At 45.1% G+C, this 15,600-nt stretch overlaps 1 protein-coding gene across 1 annotated transcript; it reads left to right on the top strand.

Moving 5' to 3' along the window:
- Window positions 1-1,125: 1,125 nt before the first annotated feature.
- LOC144691960 (3 beta-hydroxysteroid dehydrogenase/Delta 5-->4-isomerase type 1-like) lies at window positions 1,126-15,148 on the top strand. The gene is made up of 3 exons (XM_078560535.1): window positions 1,126-1,319; window positions 10,812-10,979; window positions 12,984-15,148. The coding sequence occupies exons 1-3, from the start codon at window positions 1,166-1,168 to the stop codon at window positions 13,790-13,792; spliced, it is 1,131 nt and encodes a 376-aa protein (XP_078416661.1). The 5' UTR covers window positions 1,126-1,165; the 3' UTR covers window positions 13,793-15,148.
- Window positions 15,149-15,600: the final 452 nt, after the last annotated feature.

Here is a 15,600-nt window from a genome sequence, read left to right as displayed (position 1 = left end):
TCTCTTTCTCTCTCCATTCCCATCGATGTGAGAAATCGGAATCTTGGGGAGCAATGTTTGACTTCTGCTTGAAAATGCACAATGTCGGTGGAGTGGCAAAGCTGTCTGATCACTGCTGCCAGCATAAGGCCTGAACCATTTTGAGGCCTGGCCTTCAGTAACATTCCACTGATGAGCTGCTGGTACCAAATGGTCACTCTGGGGCAGCTCATCTGTTGTGGGTGGGTGGGAAATTGTCTGGGGGCTCGTTCACTGATCTGTCTGCTGGGTTGTGGCTGGGGAGACGGTAGGCAGTCCTGGCTAGGGACTTCAAATGAGCTGTCGACCAGACTTTTTTGGGGGTTCAGGGAGACTAAGAATGCTCTTCTTAATCCCATCAAAATAAAAATTAAAAATGTATTTTGTGGTATGTGAGCCGCTTCCCTAATTCTCCCCTTACGAAATGCTGGCCAGTCCGCTCAGTTCTTGGTACCAGAATATTGCATTGAGAAAACATTGGGTGTCAATGGAGCAGCTGAGGTATCCCTCCCCAAGTTTCAATTGGTGGTTACCTGTTGTTCAAATGAGAAGTGGATGGCTATCTGTTGAAATTGGCCCTTTTGTTTAGTTGTGAACTTTGATGTTAATGGAACTGTTAACAAAACACAGCTAAGTAATTTGTTGGCTTTAAAATTCAACCATTAAAGATTCTTAAGCGGTGATTGGGGACTAGAAAGTTAAACTAAAAGTTAAGTTGAAAATAGTCATTGCTATGGAATCAGGGGAAGCTGGAGGACTCCTAGGCCTGCATCACTGCATTTGTGCCCTAAACCAGCACATGATCAATTTCTGCCACTATGTTTTAAATTAAGTACTGGATCAAAATGATTTACTTTGGTTTCATATTTTCTTTATTGAGCAGGTTTTTATGCATTATCTATTGTGGCCATGAATTCGACAGACATTTCTGAAATAATTAAGTAATTTGTCCTTGCTGATAGCTTTCAAACGGCAAAGGATGTAGCAATCCTTGAATAGTTGTAATCACTTCTATTCTAGTATCAGTATAAAGATGTATTTCAAGGTTAACATTGGCCTATAAAACGTAGTTAGCAGTCACCACACAGTAGGGGCAAAGTAGTTTTGATTTGACAGTCAATTCACATTACATTCGCGGAACAACACGATGCCTGCTGTTGGAGATATCTACCTCGTTACTGGAGGCCACGGATTTCTTGGACGAGAAGTCATGAAACTTCTGATTGAAGAAAATCGTGATCTCTCAGAAGTCAGGATATTGGACAAGGTGATACAACAAAACTTTTTGGAAAGTTTGCAAGGTGTGTATCATGAAGTATGCAACACTGCTTTTCCAGTAATACAATTATTACTCATTGTAACAATTCCCTCGTTCAAAAATGTGCAACGCCATCAATATGCAAACCAATAAAATCCTATAAAATTGTAGAACATTAATATTAGATTTAAGGATTGCCAAAAATTCTTTGGCATAAGAGAGACTAAAAATAACTCAAGACTGGAATTTTACACAAGCTTTGCTTTTTCTTGTAATGTCTGAAGGTCTTGTTTTAAGTTGCGCTTTCTTGAGCATTCTGCTTAAGCTTTACAGCCGTGAGGTGTCAGCTAACCACTTGGAACGAACTGAGATCTTTTAAAAAAAAAGAGAACTTGGTAAGTGTGTAATAGCTTGAGAAATTATTTATTGCAATCAATAAATAAACTTTAACATTTGCTTGCGGGCAATAGTGTTAGTGCCAGATCTGCACTGTATTGCTTGGATTTTGCAGGATGTACGGAAATCGATAAACCATTGTTAACTCTGAAACTGTCGCTCCCCTGATGGTTGTCAGTAAATGCACTGCCCAGGGTGTCTTGACCTGCAACGGAGAAAAGTCCCAGATAAAAAAAAAATCATCACCCGGTCTGTGTTTTAGTGAGCTCATCTCCATTCAAGCAGCAGGCTTTGGGGACAACCTTGGGATCCAGAGGGGAAAATTATGCAAGGTTCTTGTTCCTGACGGAGCCTGGCAAGCGCAGGTGGTCATTACATTAAAAGCAAAAAACTGCGGATGCTGGAAATCCAAAATAAAAATAAAAATACCTGGAAAAACTCAGCAGGTCTGACAGCATTTGCGGAGAGGAGCACAGTTAATGTTTCGAGTCCGTATGACTCTTCAACAGAACTAAGGAAAAATAGAGAACAGGTGAAATATAAGCTGTTTATTACGTGGATGTTTTTGGCATTGGACTTTGAATAACCTGCCGAAACGCATTGGCTAAGCCCACACATGTCTATTCGACACAATGGGCTGAATGACTTCCTTTCTGTGCCAATTTTTTTCTTTATCACTTTAATGGTCTGGTAAGTAAGTCTATTTCAATTGTTTGTCTGGTATCTATTCATTTCTTGTGTTAGTATTACTGAAAAAGTTGCAATTCCTATGCAAGCCCTGAACTCAAGAAATAGCTTTTAATTTGCTGCTTTTCCCTGGACAAAGCATATGCATCACTCAATAAACAATAATGGCAAATTGTGAAGACAATTACAAAAAAAATGAATTGTTTTCAATTTGCCAGAACTTTCCAAGTCTGATATTGTAGCTGTTGCATTCCATTTCTGTTCTATTCTCTTTCTAATTATGTTGGCAGTTTGCAATATCTGGCTGTTTAGCGACCTCGCTTTCCTCTCCACAGGTCAGTATATTGTTTTTCAGAACACATATTAATGATCGCTGAGGAGAATGTACTGGATAGAATGCACTATAATTCTTCATGTTTTGTTTGAAAATGACTTTGAAGTTTTTAGTTAAAGTTAAATCCAGCGAGTTCACCCAGCGGGTTTGACATATAAAAGCACTGAAAGGTGTTGATATTTGAAAACCAGGTGGTCTTATCATCCCTGGTCTGTGCAAAAGTTGTTGTTCTCAAACTGGGGATTGATAGAGCCATCAATATTGGCCTCAGTGTCCACAGCTGAGGGAAGGAAAGAAATTAGCTAGGGATGTCACTCAGTGCCTCCCAGGAATGGGTCAGTTGGTGACAGGATTGGGCTCTGAAATTCTCCTCTGTAAAACAAACAGCTGAAAACCACCCCTTTCGGTCCACACACACATACAATACAGATGGGGCCGCCTTAGTGGACAGCTGCCAGCAACCCCCTAAGAATAGTTTGTAATTCCTGGCGAGCAGGATTGAAAACTGAAAATACTAAAATAATGGCTAATGACATACTTACTTTTAAGTGGGTGCCAATGTACAAGACTCAAACAGAGATTAGAGGGGTAATTTCAACTGGCAGTGATTTTTGAGCAGACATCACACCTGCCCAACATCATCAGTGCGATGTGTGGGCTAGATTTTAATTGCCAGACATCATTATCCTTTGACAGATTGTCTACCTGATCACATCCATGATGTGTAGCCTGCTCACTTGTAGGATAGGATTTCCTGCAGGCTTCCGGATGCTTGTTTGGGATGGAGTAGGACTCTCATATGTGCCCAATAATTAACAAGAAAGAAGAGCCTGCATGCTAAGGGGCTGACTTTGATTTTTGAGCGACAGATAGTGTGTTCCTGTGGTGACTAGCTACCTTCCATTTTGAGATCAAAGCCTCATTTGAATTTGGCAGTGAGCTACAAGGAGCCAATTGGAAATCCCAATGCAGCTTGTTTGGTTGAAATGTCAAGATCAGGTCTTGACAAGTAATTTGACAGACTTCTTCAGTTGAAACTGTTTGGTGAGTGCATGGCACCCATTCTGATCATTTTTCTGACTGACCAAAAATGGCAATCAAGATCTTATATACATTATACGAGACAGCTTGCACACACTACTAGCTATTCAACCATGTCAGCCATATTCAGCCAAATAAACTGCTCAACTAATACAGCCGTTTTTCTTGCGGGACAAGGTGGCACACAATTGGAGGCAGCAGGAGGTGAAAAACATCATGGTGGGTCTCCAAAAGGCATTCCAGTGACAGGTCACTGAACTCTTCTTGGATTTCACTGGAGCAGTCCTGGGCTGCAAGCATTGAGAACTCCTGTGGGCCACCCGGAGTGAGGAAATGGTGAGGTAACGGCTTGGCGGCCAATTCAGAGGCCACCCACCAGCTAGATAGCTGCATAATTGATGAGGTGGGAAGTGGACGATATGGTGTGGAAACCCACCATTGCGGCCAGCATGTAAAACAACGTTTTTTATACCCGCTACCGCACTTCGTGCAAATCTGGGACAATACCGCCCACAGTTTTGGAAGTCTAAGGGCACATATAGCATCCAAAAAATGGACAGAAGCAATCCCACTTTGCACCCATTGGGTGGAATTTTCCCATCCTGTCCGCGGCAGGTTTCGTGGCAGGCAAAAAGTCAGAAATCTGCCTGCGTAAAAACTGTTTGCATTCTCCCGATGGTGTGTTAATGGTGGGCCAGTTATCCCACTGACTAGGGGTGTGAATGCCATTTGCACACGTTAACATGTCATGAAAGCTCATTAAAACAACTGCGTGTCAGAATCTTGTCAGGCCTTCCAATCTAGTGTCACACCAGTGGGAATTTACATCGGCCTCAAACCCATTTGAAAAGGGATGACGTGCACAAGGCCGACCTCAGTTTGCTGGTAACTTCGAGGTGAGTGGAACATACATAGCCTACCTGCCTTAGCGTTACACTGGTCTTGTTGCGATGAACACCACACTGCTGAGACTGCAGGGTTGGTCTGCTCTTGTTCTTTGCCTACATTGTACCAAGGAACACCACTGTGCTGTGGTACTCATGCAGGCCTCCACTTTCAGATAGTGACCAGTACTGCAGCCGGTGTTAGGGAGTGCAGGGATCTTCTACTTCTGGTGGCTGAGACTGTTGTCCACAAGAACACCACTGTGCATTGGAGGCTAGGCGGAACTCCACTTTTAAAACTAGCACTTCAACAGGGGGTGCGCTATGAGGTGAGGGTGGCGATGACGAACACAATGTGGGCATTGGGGAAGGAAGGTTGTGGAAGGGCTGTGAGGGGGAAGGGTGAACATGAGGGGGGCAATGGAGAGGAAAGGCTGTGGAATGGTGGGGAAGGGTGAACACAACGGGGGCAAAGGGGAGGGAAGGCTATGGAATGGCTGAGGGGGAAAGACGAACACAAGTGGGCCTTTTTGGGGCTGCCCTCTAACTTGTTGCTGCAAGAGTGAACAGGAGTCTGCTTAGAAAGAAAGGAGGAAGACCTCCTTGTGATGAAAGCGACTGAAAGCCAATGGCTTCATTAGCACAGTTAAAGGGCTACTCAGAACTCAGTGGCTTCACATCACAGTCGCTGCATCTCAAGAGCAACACATAGGAATGTAGATTTGGGAATGCAGGCAATAGTGAAGGAGCACAGCTGTATCATATATAGCATTTCATCAATGAAGGCCTGTCACGTGTTCACCAGAATTGACACTCCTAATAGGCCAAAGGGCATCCACTCCTTGACCATGAGCAACTGATTGGTCATTATTATACCACATCAGAGATTGGAGCACAGAGCCAGGTTGGGTCACTCATCTCAATTTAAACCTGTGCATCCCACGCAGGGCTCAAGATGTTACATATTGCAATACCATCTTGGTCACCTCTGTGTGTGCTAGTGTCTCAGGGACAAGGCGGCATCAGCGACCATGCATGTAGGATGGGAAAAAAATATGGACCCTTAACAGTTTCCATACGTTTCATCTTCTGAGCTTCACTTTCGTGCCCCTTAAATCATTAATGTCTTCAATGTTTCCTTTCAGAGAGAAGGAAAATGTATGGATCCAGGGCTCTATGCTGCCTTTGTCAGACTCCTAATACAATGGAGGAGGTGAAGGAGGGAGAGGCGATACTGCGTGCAGCTCCAGCAGGAGGCCATGCCTGAGGGATATGGTCAAGGAGAGCCAAAGTATGAACAAGAGGGTCAGGAGGAGAGACCCAGACAATAGAGGCGAATCACCAGACCCTAGGGTTTATCATAGAAGAGTCTCCTATTTACAAATGAGTGAGAGGCAATGCCGTGTACATCTGCACTTGTCCTGAGCTCTGGTAAATCACTTATGCCACATTCTTTGTGAAGAGCAGACTCCACATGAAGTTGGAGGGTATCCCCTGCCAGTGACTTTGAAAGTGACCGAAGCGCTCAATTTCTTTGCCTCTAGGTCTTTCCAAGGATCAACAGAGGACCTGTGCGGCATCTCTCAGTCTTCAACACATTGACGCATAAAGGAGGTCAAAGATGCTCATTACAGGAAGGCCCATGATTATGTCAGGTTTGCTCTGGATGAAGACAGCCAGGCTGCGAGATTCACTGGCTTCACCACCATCTCAGGCTTCCCAAGAGTGCAGGGTGCAATAGACTGCATCCATGTGGCTATAAGGTCTCCATGGCAGCAGCCCCTAATGTTTATAAACTGCAAGGGCTATCATTCCATCAATGTACAGCTGGTGTGTGATCATCGGAAGCACATGATGCACGTTTGCCTACAGTACCCTGGGAGTTGCCAAGACTCCTACATTCTGAGTCACTCCTAGTTGCCATTACATCTGCAGGGATGGCTGATTGGGGATAAGGAAGGGGTACCTACTGAAACATTGGCTGATGGTACCAGTGCACCACCCTCGAAGTCGTCCCGAGGAGAGGTACAACACTGCTCACAGCTCCACACGCTCACTTATAGAGCAGACCAAAGGGCTTCTGAAGATGCGCTACAGATGCTTGGACCACTCGGGTAGCTCACTACAATACACTCCCGACAGATTCCTGCATCATCACTGTGTGTTGCGCCCTTCACAATCTAGATATGCAAAGAGATGAACCCCTGCCAGAGGGTGAACTGGAGGAGGATGGGAGCTCATTGGAGGATGAAGATCCGGAGGCCTAGGGACTCTGGAGGCTGCTGAGGGTCAGAATGAGGAAAGAAGACGTGGAAGACGTACCTGTGATTCTTTAATTGCTGATAGGTTCCAGGAATGAGGGAATTTGGCCATGTCTCTCCTGGACCTCAATGCTATTCCCTTTCATCTCGAGGGATGTCCAACCACTTGCAGCAAGAACAAGTCCTGCATTCACACTTGTGCATTCTGGCTTCATGTATCACCAGGCCACGATCTTTGCCTTGGTCCATGAGGCCCTGTGAGTGAGTTCACTTTGGGAATTGAAGATTCCACTGAGGAACAAGATCGATGTGAGAGAAAACTTGAAGCCTCTGCTGCTATCTAATGATGGCAATGCTGCTGCGACTGAGATGTGAACATGCCTAGGGAGCTCCTCCTCCCACACATGTCTTGTCTTCTCTTGTCTTCTCCCGCTACCACTGAGGAGACACAAATGCTACTAGAATATTAATGCTGATGAGCTGCCCTCACTCAATGGTGTTCCTTGAGGAAGAAAGATTAGAAATGCTTCCATCATACACTTCAAATAAAGATTTAACCACATCTCCCTGACATCACACAAGGTTGCGGAGACTAGTTCAACTGAGGTTGACATCACATGAATGTTAATCTCACAGTGGAACATTATCACTGAGCAAGAGGATGGCTAAACCTTGACATAAGAGGATTCCAATGTATAAATTCACAACACCTTCAGTTGACATAACCATCATATGTATTCACAAAAGTGCAATTTCTTTACAGTTATAGCACACCCGTTACCCAAAAGTGACATCAGAATTTCTTAACTTTCCTAACCCACCAGGGTGTGTGGCCATGGAGTGCAGGGCCAAGCGCAAAACTGGCAACATCTGCTGGACCAAGGTCTCCATGGTGGTCTCCAATCTTTCCATGGTGGTTGCCAGCCTTCCCATGGGACACTTGCATGTTGGAGCCACAACATCAGACACAACGCGGACAGACTCCTCCATTGTCCTTTCTAGTCTGCTGAGTGACTGTCGAATCTCTGCCTGATGTTCCACTGCCTGTATTTATTTGGTGGCCACTTCCAGATGCTCATCATCTGACTCAGACTGAGCAGGTGGCTAGTCTCCAGCAGCCCTCCGAGTGCTGAAGACCTGGGCTGTCCCTCCCTCCGACTGCTGCGGGGACATGTCAGTGAGGTGTTCCCCAGAAAGTGAGGCTGAGCCTAATCTACATCTGTGCCTCACTGACGTGTGTGTGTGCTTCTGAGCTGGTGGAAGGTGCGTGTGAGTGCTGTGATGGTTCTTCCAGAGCTGCTTCTTTGGATGTGGTCCGGGAGCTTGGACTGGTGCTTGGCTGCCTTGCGAGCCTTGATCTGCTGGTGCTTAGAAAATAGAAAGTAGAGTTTCAGTTAATGAGCGTCAGCTAAATAATACTGCATGTGAATCACTCTGTCAGGATGTGATGAAATGATGGAGCTGTGATCTGTACTCGGTTGCTGTGAGAGGGTGATCTCCCCCTCTCTACAGGAGTGATCCCGTGTCCTCCCCAACCAGCTCGGCTGCTGCCACCTTGAGCTCAGTGAGGGCAATGATGTTGGCCATCCCTCCCCCGGCCTGCACTCTCCCACGCCTGTTGTGTGCCAGCTTGGCCTTTCTGAAGAAAAAAGATAGGGATGTGATGAGAAGGGATGGAGCAGAGGTTGGGTGAGATGCATGCCCCCTGTGTGTGGTGAGCCCTCCCCAGTAGGCTCAGAGGATGGAGTGTGAATAACATGATAGATGGGAGGGTGGTGATGTGAAAGTCTCCATTAGAGAATGAGTGTTGATATGTGTCCCCTGCTAATGGTTGCATGAGATCTCTGAAGAGAGTAGCTGTTTGAGTGCTTGATGACATGATGAGAGTTTGATATTGGAGGGAGCTGAAGGATGACTTACCCTGGCAGAGTGGATGAGATCATTCATCCTCTCCCTGCAGTGGATGGCATTTTAGATGCGGTTGCCAGCCTTGCTGACCTGCTCTGTGATGCCCTCCCAGGCTGGAAACCTGAGGCTGTTGCACTTCCTGGAGCCATCCCTGAGATACAGGACATGCCTGTGCGTCCGTACTCCTCTGATCAAGGCCTGGAGTACCTGGTGGGTGAAGCGGGGTGCTGCCTTCTTCTTGAGGCTATCGGCCTTCATCTTGTGGCTGGAAGACATCTCTGGACGTGTCCTGACAACATTTGGATTGGAGAGAGTGACATTGTGTTGGACTGGCCTCTAAATATGGCGCCCGAACCGTCGACCCCACCAGCTGATGGCGGCCAGATGAATCAGCTTCCAACCCGCCAGGTGATTTGGCTCTATACTCGCCTGTGCATAATTAATGAGCTTCCAAGCGCAAAATTGGGTGCGAGTTCCCACCATTCTAGCCAGCAGGGTGGGCACCACCGAAACCGCCCGCCACCACACTTATTCGCATAAATGGAACATTCTGCCCGTTGTGTTTGATGGAATTACTTTAGGCTAGATGCTTTGTCTTTCAATTGACTACACATAATGGGCCAAATGGAGACCAGATATACAACTGAAGATGTATGTGGGACTCTGTGGAAGTACTGATGTGCAGATCTATATGGCAATTGCCCAAGAAGTTTAAACTTCTGATGGGCAATTCCCTTGCTCCCCAGAACCCTCCACAAATGTGCCTGACTCTCTACCTCAGAGTCAGAGACTTTGGACAGTTCTGTGGTACTTACCTGGGTAATTACCCAGGAAATATTAGACATATTAAAACCTGGGTAACTACACTACACAACTGACCACCACCACCATCCCCCACCCAAATAACCCCCAGCTCAACCCAACTACTCCCCAACTACCTGACTACCCCCGACCTGTCTACCCCTGACCTGACTACCACCTCACCCACCTGCAACCTTACCCACCTCACTCACTTACCCATCATACCCACCTATCCATCTAGCCACTTATCCACCCACTTACCCACCTTATCCACCTCATCCTTGTATCCGCGATCACACCTCACCCACTTAGCCACCTACCTCTTACCGTACACTTACCCATCTCACCCACCAAACGCACTTACTCACCCTAACCAATTACCCACTTGCCCACCTACTCACTTACCCCCCTACCCATTCGTCCACTCACCCATTCACTAACATTAAGACAGGACGTTTAAACCTACATTGCAGTAGCCAGCGCTGTAAAAAGGGGGCTTCTTCCACAACTCTACTGTTCTCTGACAGAGTTCCCTGGGGGTTGCTGCGCTGTGCATTTCTGTGAAAGCCAGCATTGGACGATCCTGGAAGAAATCCGCAGTAGCGTCGAGTCAGGGAAATTTTCAAGCCGAGCGAAAATCTAACCGTCATTGTCATTGCTTGGAAGATCCAGGCCAGGACCTTATCCTGGCAGATTCTATTGGTAAGTTTATTCCTTTAACTTTCAATGTTGTAAGGTTGTTTAAGGTATGTTATTTCTAATTTGATGAAACTTTGAAATGGAGATAATTGTTTTAATGTTTTGTTTCTGTCTTAATGTTTAGTTGGTTTTTGTCTTCCCCCCGACTGACTCAACACCATACACCATTCCCTATTGAATGAATTGGCAGGTAACTTTGTCAAATCTCTGGTAATGATCCTGCAGAGTAGGTAAACCCTGGGAGGCGTAAGAGAGCGGAGAAGGTAAATGTTGGGAATTGTGTGAGCAAAATAGGAAAATGTTGGGAGATCTGAGAGAACAAAGCAGTCAAATGCCAATTAGCGTGTGGCCAGATTAGCTGAGTCCCACTTTGATTTTCTTTCCCTCATGATTCTTCAGTTCTTTTTGCTGTCTTTTGTAGCAGCTTGAAGAAATCAGGTTCTGATGTCTCAAAAGCGAGGCATGAATATGGATGTAATAAATCTAATGATTTTCTTCTTGTTCCCTTAAAATTTGTTTCTCAGCATTGGCTGGAGGCAGAATTAAACTGACGGTTTTCAAAGGAGATGTGAGAGATAAAGAGATCCTGCAGAAAGCCTGCCAAGGACTGACCTGTGTTATTCACACTGCTTCTGTGATTGACATCTGGGGTTACATCAGCAATGAAGAACTAGAATCTATCAACGTTGAAGGTACAACTTGAGTAAAAGTAGAGCAAGGCGTTGAAGAGTGCAGGATATGACTGCACAAGAGAATGAGCTGAAATTTAATTCCTGTACTGGGGTGACACAAGCATGTGCATGTGGCGGCAGAGGCCTTGTGCATTTGCTCCGGGTTTCCTCTCAGTAAGGCACTAATTTCATATACCCGAGGAGGAAGTGCAAAATTGGGTGGTTTTCATCATTAGCATGATACCATTGCTGTGCACTTGTAAAACCTGGAATACACAGCACACTCCTGCAGGTGCACAGTTGCCAGAAGTACTCTTAAAGCCTGACTCTATTGAAGTGGTATATGCAGCCTCATATTTGGACCTTTGTTGTGCTGTTTTAATTGCTCTTATGTTCTCAGAGCTTCTTTTGATTGGGTCATTAATTTGTTGCCTTTCATTGGCTAGAATTTAAGTTTTGCTTCTTCCCATTCATTATTTTGAGATAGAAACCTGCATCCTGTTGGTATTCTCTTGGGAATTCCCATTCTCCATTAAGAAGAGGAATATTAGAACAGGAGCAGGGGCAGGTGTTGCCTGCCTGATGACATAGCTCAACAAACCTGAGTATAGATCATGCCACAGGTTCCTGAAGATGCCTGAGGAGCTGTGTCCCCTTTGATGGGATGCAGACATGTAACCCTGCATTCATCAAACCCTGCTGTCACCTGCAACTGAATCTCCAAACTCCCGAAGAAGAAGCATCAATTGACTTTAACCTAGCGAGGCAAGCATTATCTCAGAGATGGTGGTTGTAGGGAGCAGACAGATATTGGGGTGGGGACATGGGGTGTGCTTTCTGGTAAGCTTGTTGAGCCTGGCGGAAACGCTCCTGCTCTTTCTAGCCTACAGCTGCTCGTAAAGGCACTTACCTCATGAATTCAACCCTTTTCGTCGCCTCACCTGCAGGGTTTTGTATGGTAGATTCTGGGCCATGAATCTTTGCTCTACATATCAAAGAAACATAGATTGTTCCAGCACAGAAGGAGGCCATTCAGCCTTTTTGTCCATGCTGGCTCTCTGCAAAATCAACTCAACTAATTCCATTTCCCCGCCCTTTCTCTGTAGCCCTACAAATTTTTTCTCTTCAGGAAATGATCCAACTTCCTTTTGAAGCTGGATTTGAATCTGTCTCCCCAACATTCTGAGGTAGCGCATTTCAGATCCTAATCAGGTGGGAGGAATGGGCAAGCATGTGGCAGATAAAATTTAAAGCAGAGAAGTGTGAAGGTGGTTCGTAACTTCTGAACTTGTGTACTCTAGGCCTCTATTTGTAAAGCCTAGGATTCTGTATACCTTATTCACTACTTTCTCAACCTGTCCTGCCGCCTTCAACGATTTGTACACATACATCCCTAGATCCCTCTGCTCCTGCGCTTCTTTTAGAATTGTATCCTTTATTTTATATTTGTTTATCTCATTCTTCTTACCAAATTGTACCACTTCACACTACTCGGCATTAAATTTCATATGCAACGTGACCACCCCCCCCCGTTCCACCAGCCTGTCTACGTCCTATTGAAGTATATCATTATCCCACTCATAATTTTCAGTGCTTCCAAATTTTGTGTCATCTACAAATTTTGAAATTGTGCCCTGCACACCCAAGTCTAAGCCATGAATATAGATCAAGAAAAGCAGTGGTCCCAGTGCAGACCTATGGGGAACCCCATTGTAAACTTTCATCCAATCTGAAAAACAGCAGTAGGATAGCAACATGTATGGTACAGCTATTTTACATAAGTACTCAAGAATGTGAATACAACATATATTTTGAACAAATTGTACTCTATATTTGACAGCCCCTTAAATTCCAGCAATGTTATGTTTCTAAATTAATTGTCCACAAGTTTAAAATGATGATAAAAGTTGTTTTCACTCTTCAGTTCTCCTCATGATAAACAGTGTATTTCTTTTTCATTACATACTAGAATGGCTTCTGTTTTTTATTGGCCTTGAATGATATTGTTTCATTTTAATTTGGCAGGAACTCGTCTTTTATTAGAAACCTGTATTCAGCAGAACGTGAAATGTTTTATCTACACCAGCAGTGTAGAGGTAGTTGGGCCAAATGCAAGAGGTGATCCTATCTGTAATGGCGATGAAGATACGGTCTACCTTGGCAAGCTAAGATTTCAGTACAGCAGAACAAAATATGCAGCAGAAAAATTAGTCCTGGCAACAAATGAATGCCTTCTACCTAATGGTGAGCAGTTCATAACATGTGCCTTACGCCCCATGTATATCTACGGAGAAAACTGCCGCTTTATGGAAAGCCACTTGGACGAAGCAATCATCAATGGTGATGTTCTGCAGAGAACCTCCAAGAAGAAAGCCCTTGTGAACCCAGTTTATGTTGGCAATGTAGCTTGGGCTCATGTTTTAGTGGCCAGAGCTATGAAAGACAAGGACAAGAAAAAAATTGTTGGTGGAAAGTTCTATTACATCACAGATGACACCCCACACATGAGCTACTCAGATTTTAACTATGAGGTGATGGGCCCACTTGGGGTAACAATTCCAGATAAGCTTAACATGCCTCTGCTGTTCATGTATGTCACAGCTTTCATACTGGAGATAGTGCAGTTTTTGCTAAGGCCATTTATCAGATATATTCCCAAAACAAACCGACACCTCATTACAATGCTCAACACAAAATTCACCTTTACTAGCCACAAAGCCCACAACGATTTTGACTACATACCACGTTACAGTTGGGAGGTAGCTAAAAAGCAGACCACTGTCTGGTTGGCTTCAATTGTACAAGAACGGAGAGACATCTTAAATAAAAAATAATGTTAGAGCTACAGGAGCAAAAGCCTAAATCTTTAGGAAGAGAAGTTTGAAATTCTGTGTGATTATTTTGGTGCAGTAGTTAATGATGCCATTTCAGCCTAAGATGTTCAGGGAGCAATTCTCTTCCCTGAACCTCTCAGCAAGGAACACTATGTGAAATGCCTGTGTTTCAGTCAGGAGGACCTCACTGCCAACTGTTGCAGGCACAACTGCAACCTCAGAGCAGGGCAAGATCAGTGGCTGTGAAAGTGACTGTGACAATGAACCTTTATGTGCCGGACTCCTTCCAGTCTGCACCTAGATGTATTTGCACCATTTTGCAGTTTGTTGTCCATAGGTGCATAAGGTAGATTACTGACGCCTTTTATTCATTGACAGGTAGCTACATTTAATTTCTCGTTTTGATGGAGTGTGATGCAATCTGTTGGGTAACATAGCTGTCATGGCAGTGTGCAAGCATGAGATGTTGGGGTGAGACCTGGAGAAGTGCTCAATGAATGAGGGTGGGTGAAGCTATGAATCTCAGGTATGAATCCTGATTGATGGAAATTGTTGGTAGGTGAGTGATAGGGGTGTGGTGAATTGAGCAGTGCCAGATGTTCATGGTGCAGCTGGTAGGATATACCACTTAAAGATGCATTCCGTGACTTTGACCACTTGAGTGAGGCCATTGAACTTCTTGCAGCACTACATCCAGGTCCTCGGAGCTTGATTCCTGGCAAAGACCTCCATGACTACCTGTTCTCATGATCATCGGTAAAGTGATGGAAGGGAGTCATCAATAGTGCTATCAAGCAGCATTTGCTTAACAATAACCTGTTCACTGATGCTCAGTTTGGGTTCTGCCAGGGTCGCTCAGCTTCTGACCTCGTTACAGCAATGGTTCAAACCTGGACAAAAGAGTTGAACTCCAGAGGTGAGGTGAGAGTGACTGCCCTTGACATCAAGGCAGCATTTGACCAAGTGTGGCATCAAGGAGCCCTAGTAAAACTGGAGACAATGGGGATCGGGGTGGGGGGAAATTCTCTACTGGTTGGAGTCATACCTAGCACAAAGGAAGATGGTTGTGGTTGTTGGAGGTCAATCATCTCAGTTCCAGGACATCACTGCAGGAGTTCCTCAGGGTAATGTCCTAGGCCCAGCCATCTTCAGCTACTTCATCAATGACCTTCCTTCCGTCATAAGGTCAGAAGTGCGGATGTTCGCTGATGAATGCACTATGTTCAGCACCATTCGTGAGTCCTCAGATACTGAAGCAGTCCATGGTTCAAATGTAGCAAGACCTGGACAATATCCAGGCTTGGGTTGATAAGTGGCAAGTAACATTCACGCCACACAAGTGTCAGGCAATGACCATCTCCAACAAGAGAGAATCCAACCATTGCCCCTTGAATCACTGAATCCCCCACTATCAACATCCTGGGGGTTACCATTGACTAGAAACTGAACTAGATTAGCCATATAAATGTAGCTACAAGGGCAGATCAGAGGCTAGAAATCCTGCGACAGGTAACTCACTCCTCCTGACTCCCGAAAGCCTGCCAGTCGTCTACAAGGCACAAGTCTGGAGTGTGATGGAATACTCCCCACTTGCCTGAATGAGTGCAGCTCCCTCAACACTCAAGAAGCTTGGCACCGTTCAGTATAAATCAGCCCACTTGATTGGCACCACACCCACAAACATTCACTCCCTCCACCTCCGATACACAGTAGCAGCAGTGTGTACCATCTACAAGACGCACTGCAGGAATTTGTCGAATCGCAACACAACTACGAGAACACTGACTTGTTAGAAGCAAAACTATATT

Source organism: Cetorhinus maximus, chromosome 16 (genome assembly GCF_964194155.1).
Source record: "Cetorhinus maximus chromosome 16, sCetMax3.hap1.1, whole genome shotgun sequence".
Taxonomy (NCBI): Eukaryota; Metazoa; Chordata; class Chondrichthyes; order Lamniformes; family Cetorhinidae; genus Cetorhinus; species Cetorhinus maximus.
Note: the sequence above shows the minus strand (reverse complement) of the source record. Positions and strands in the feature narration are given on the sequence as shown.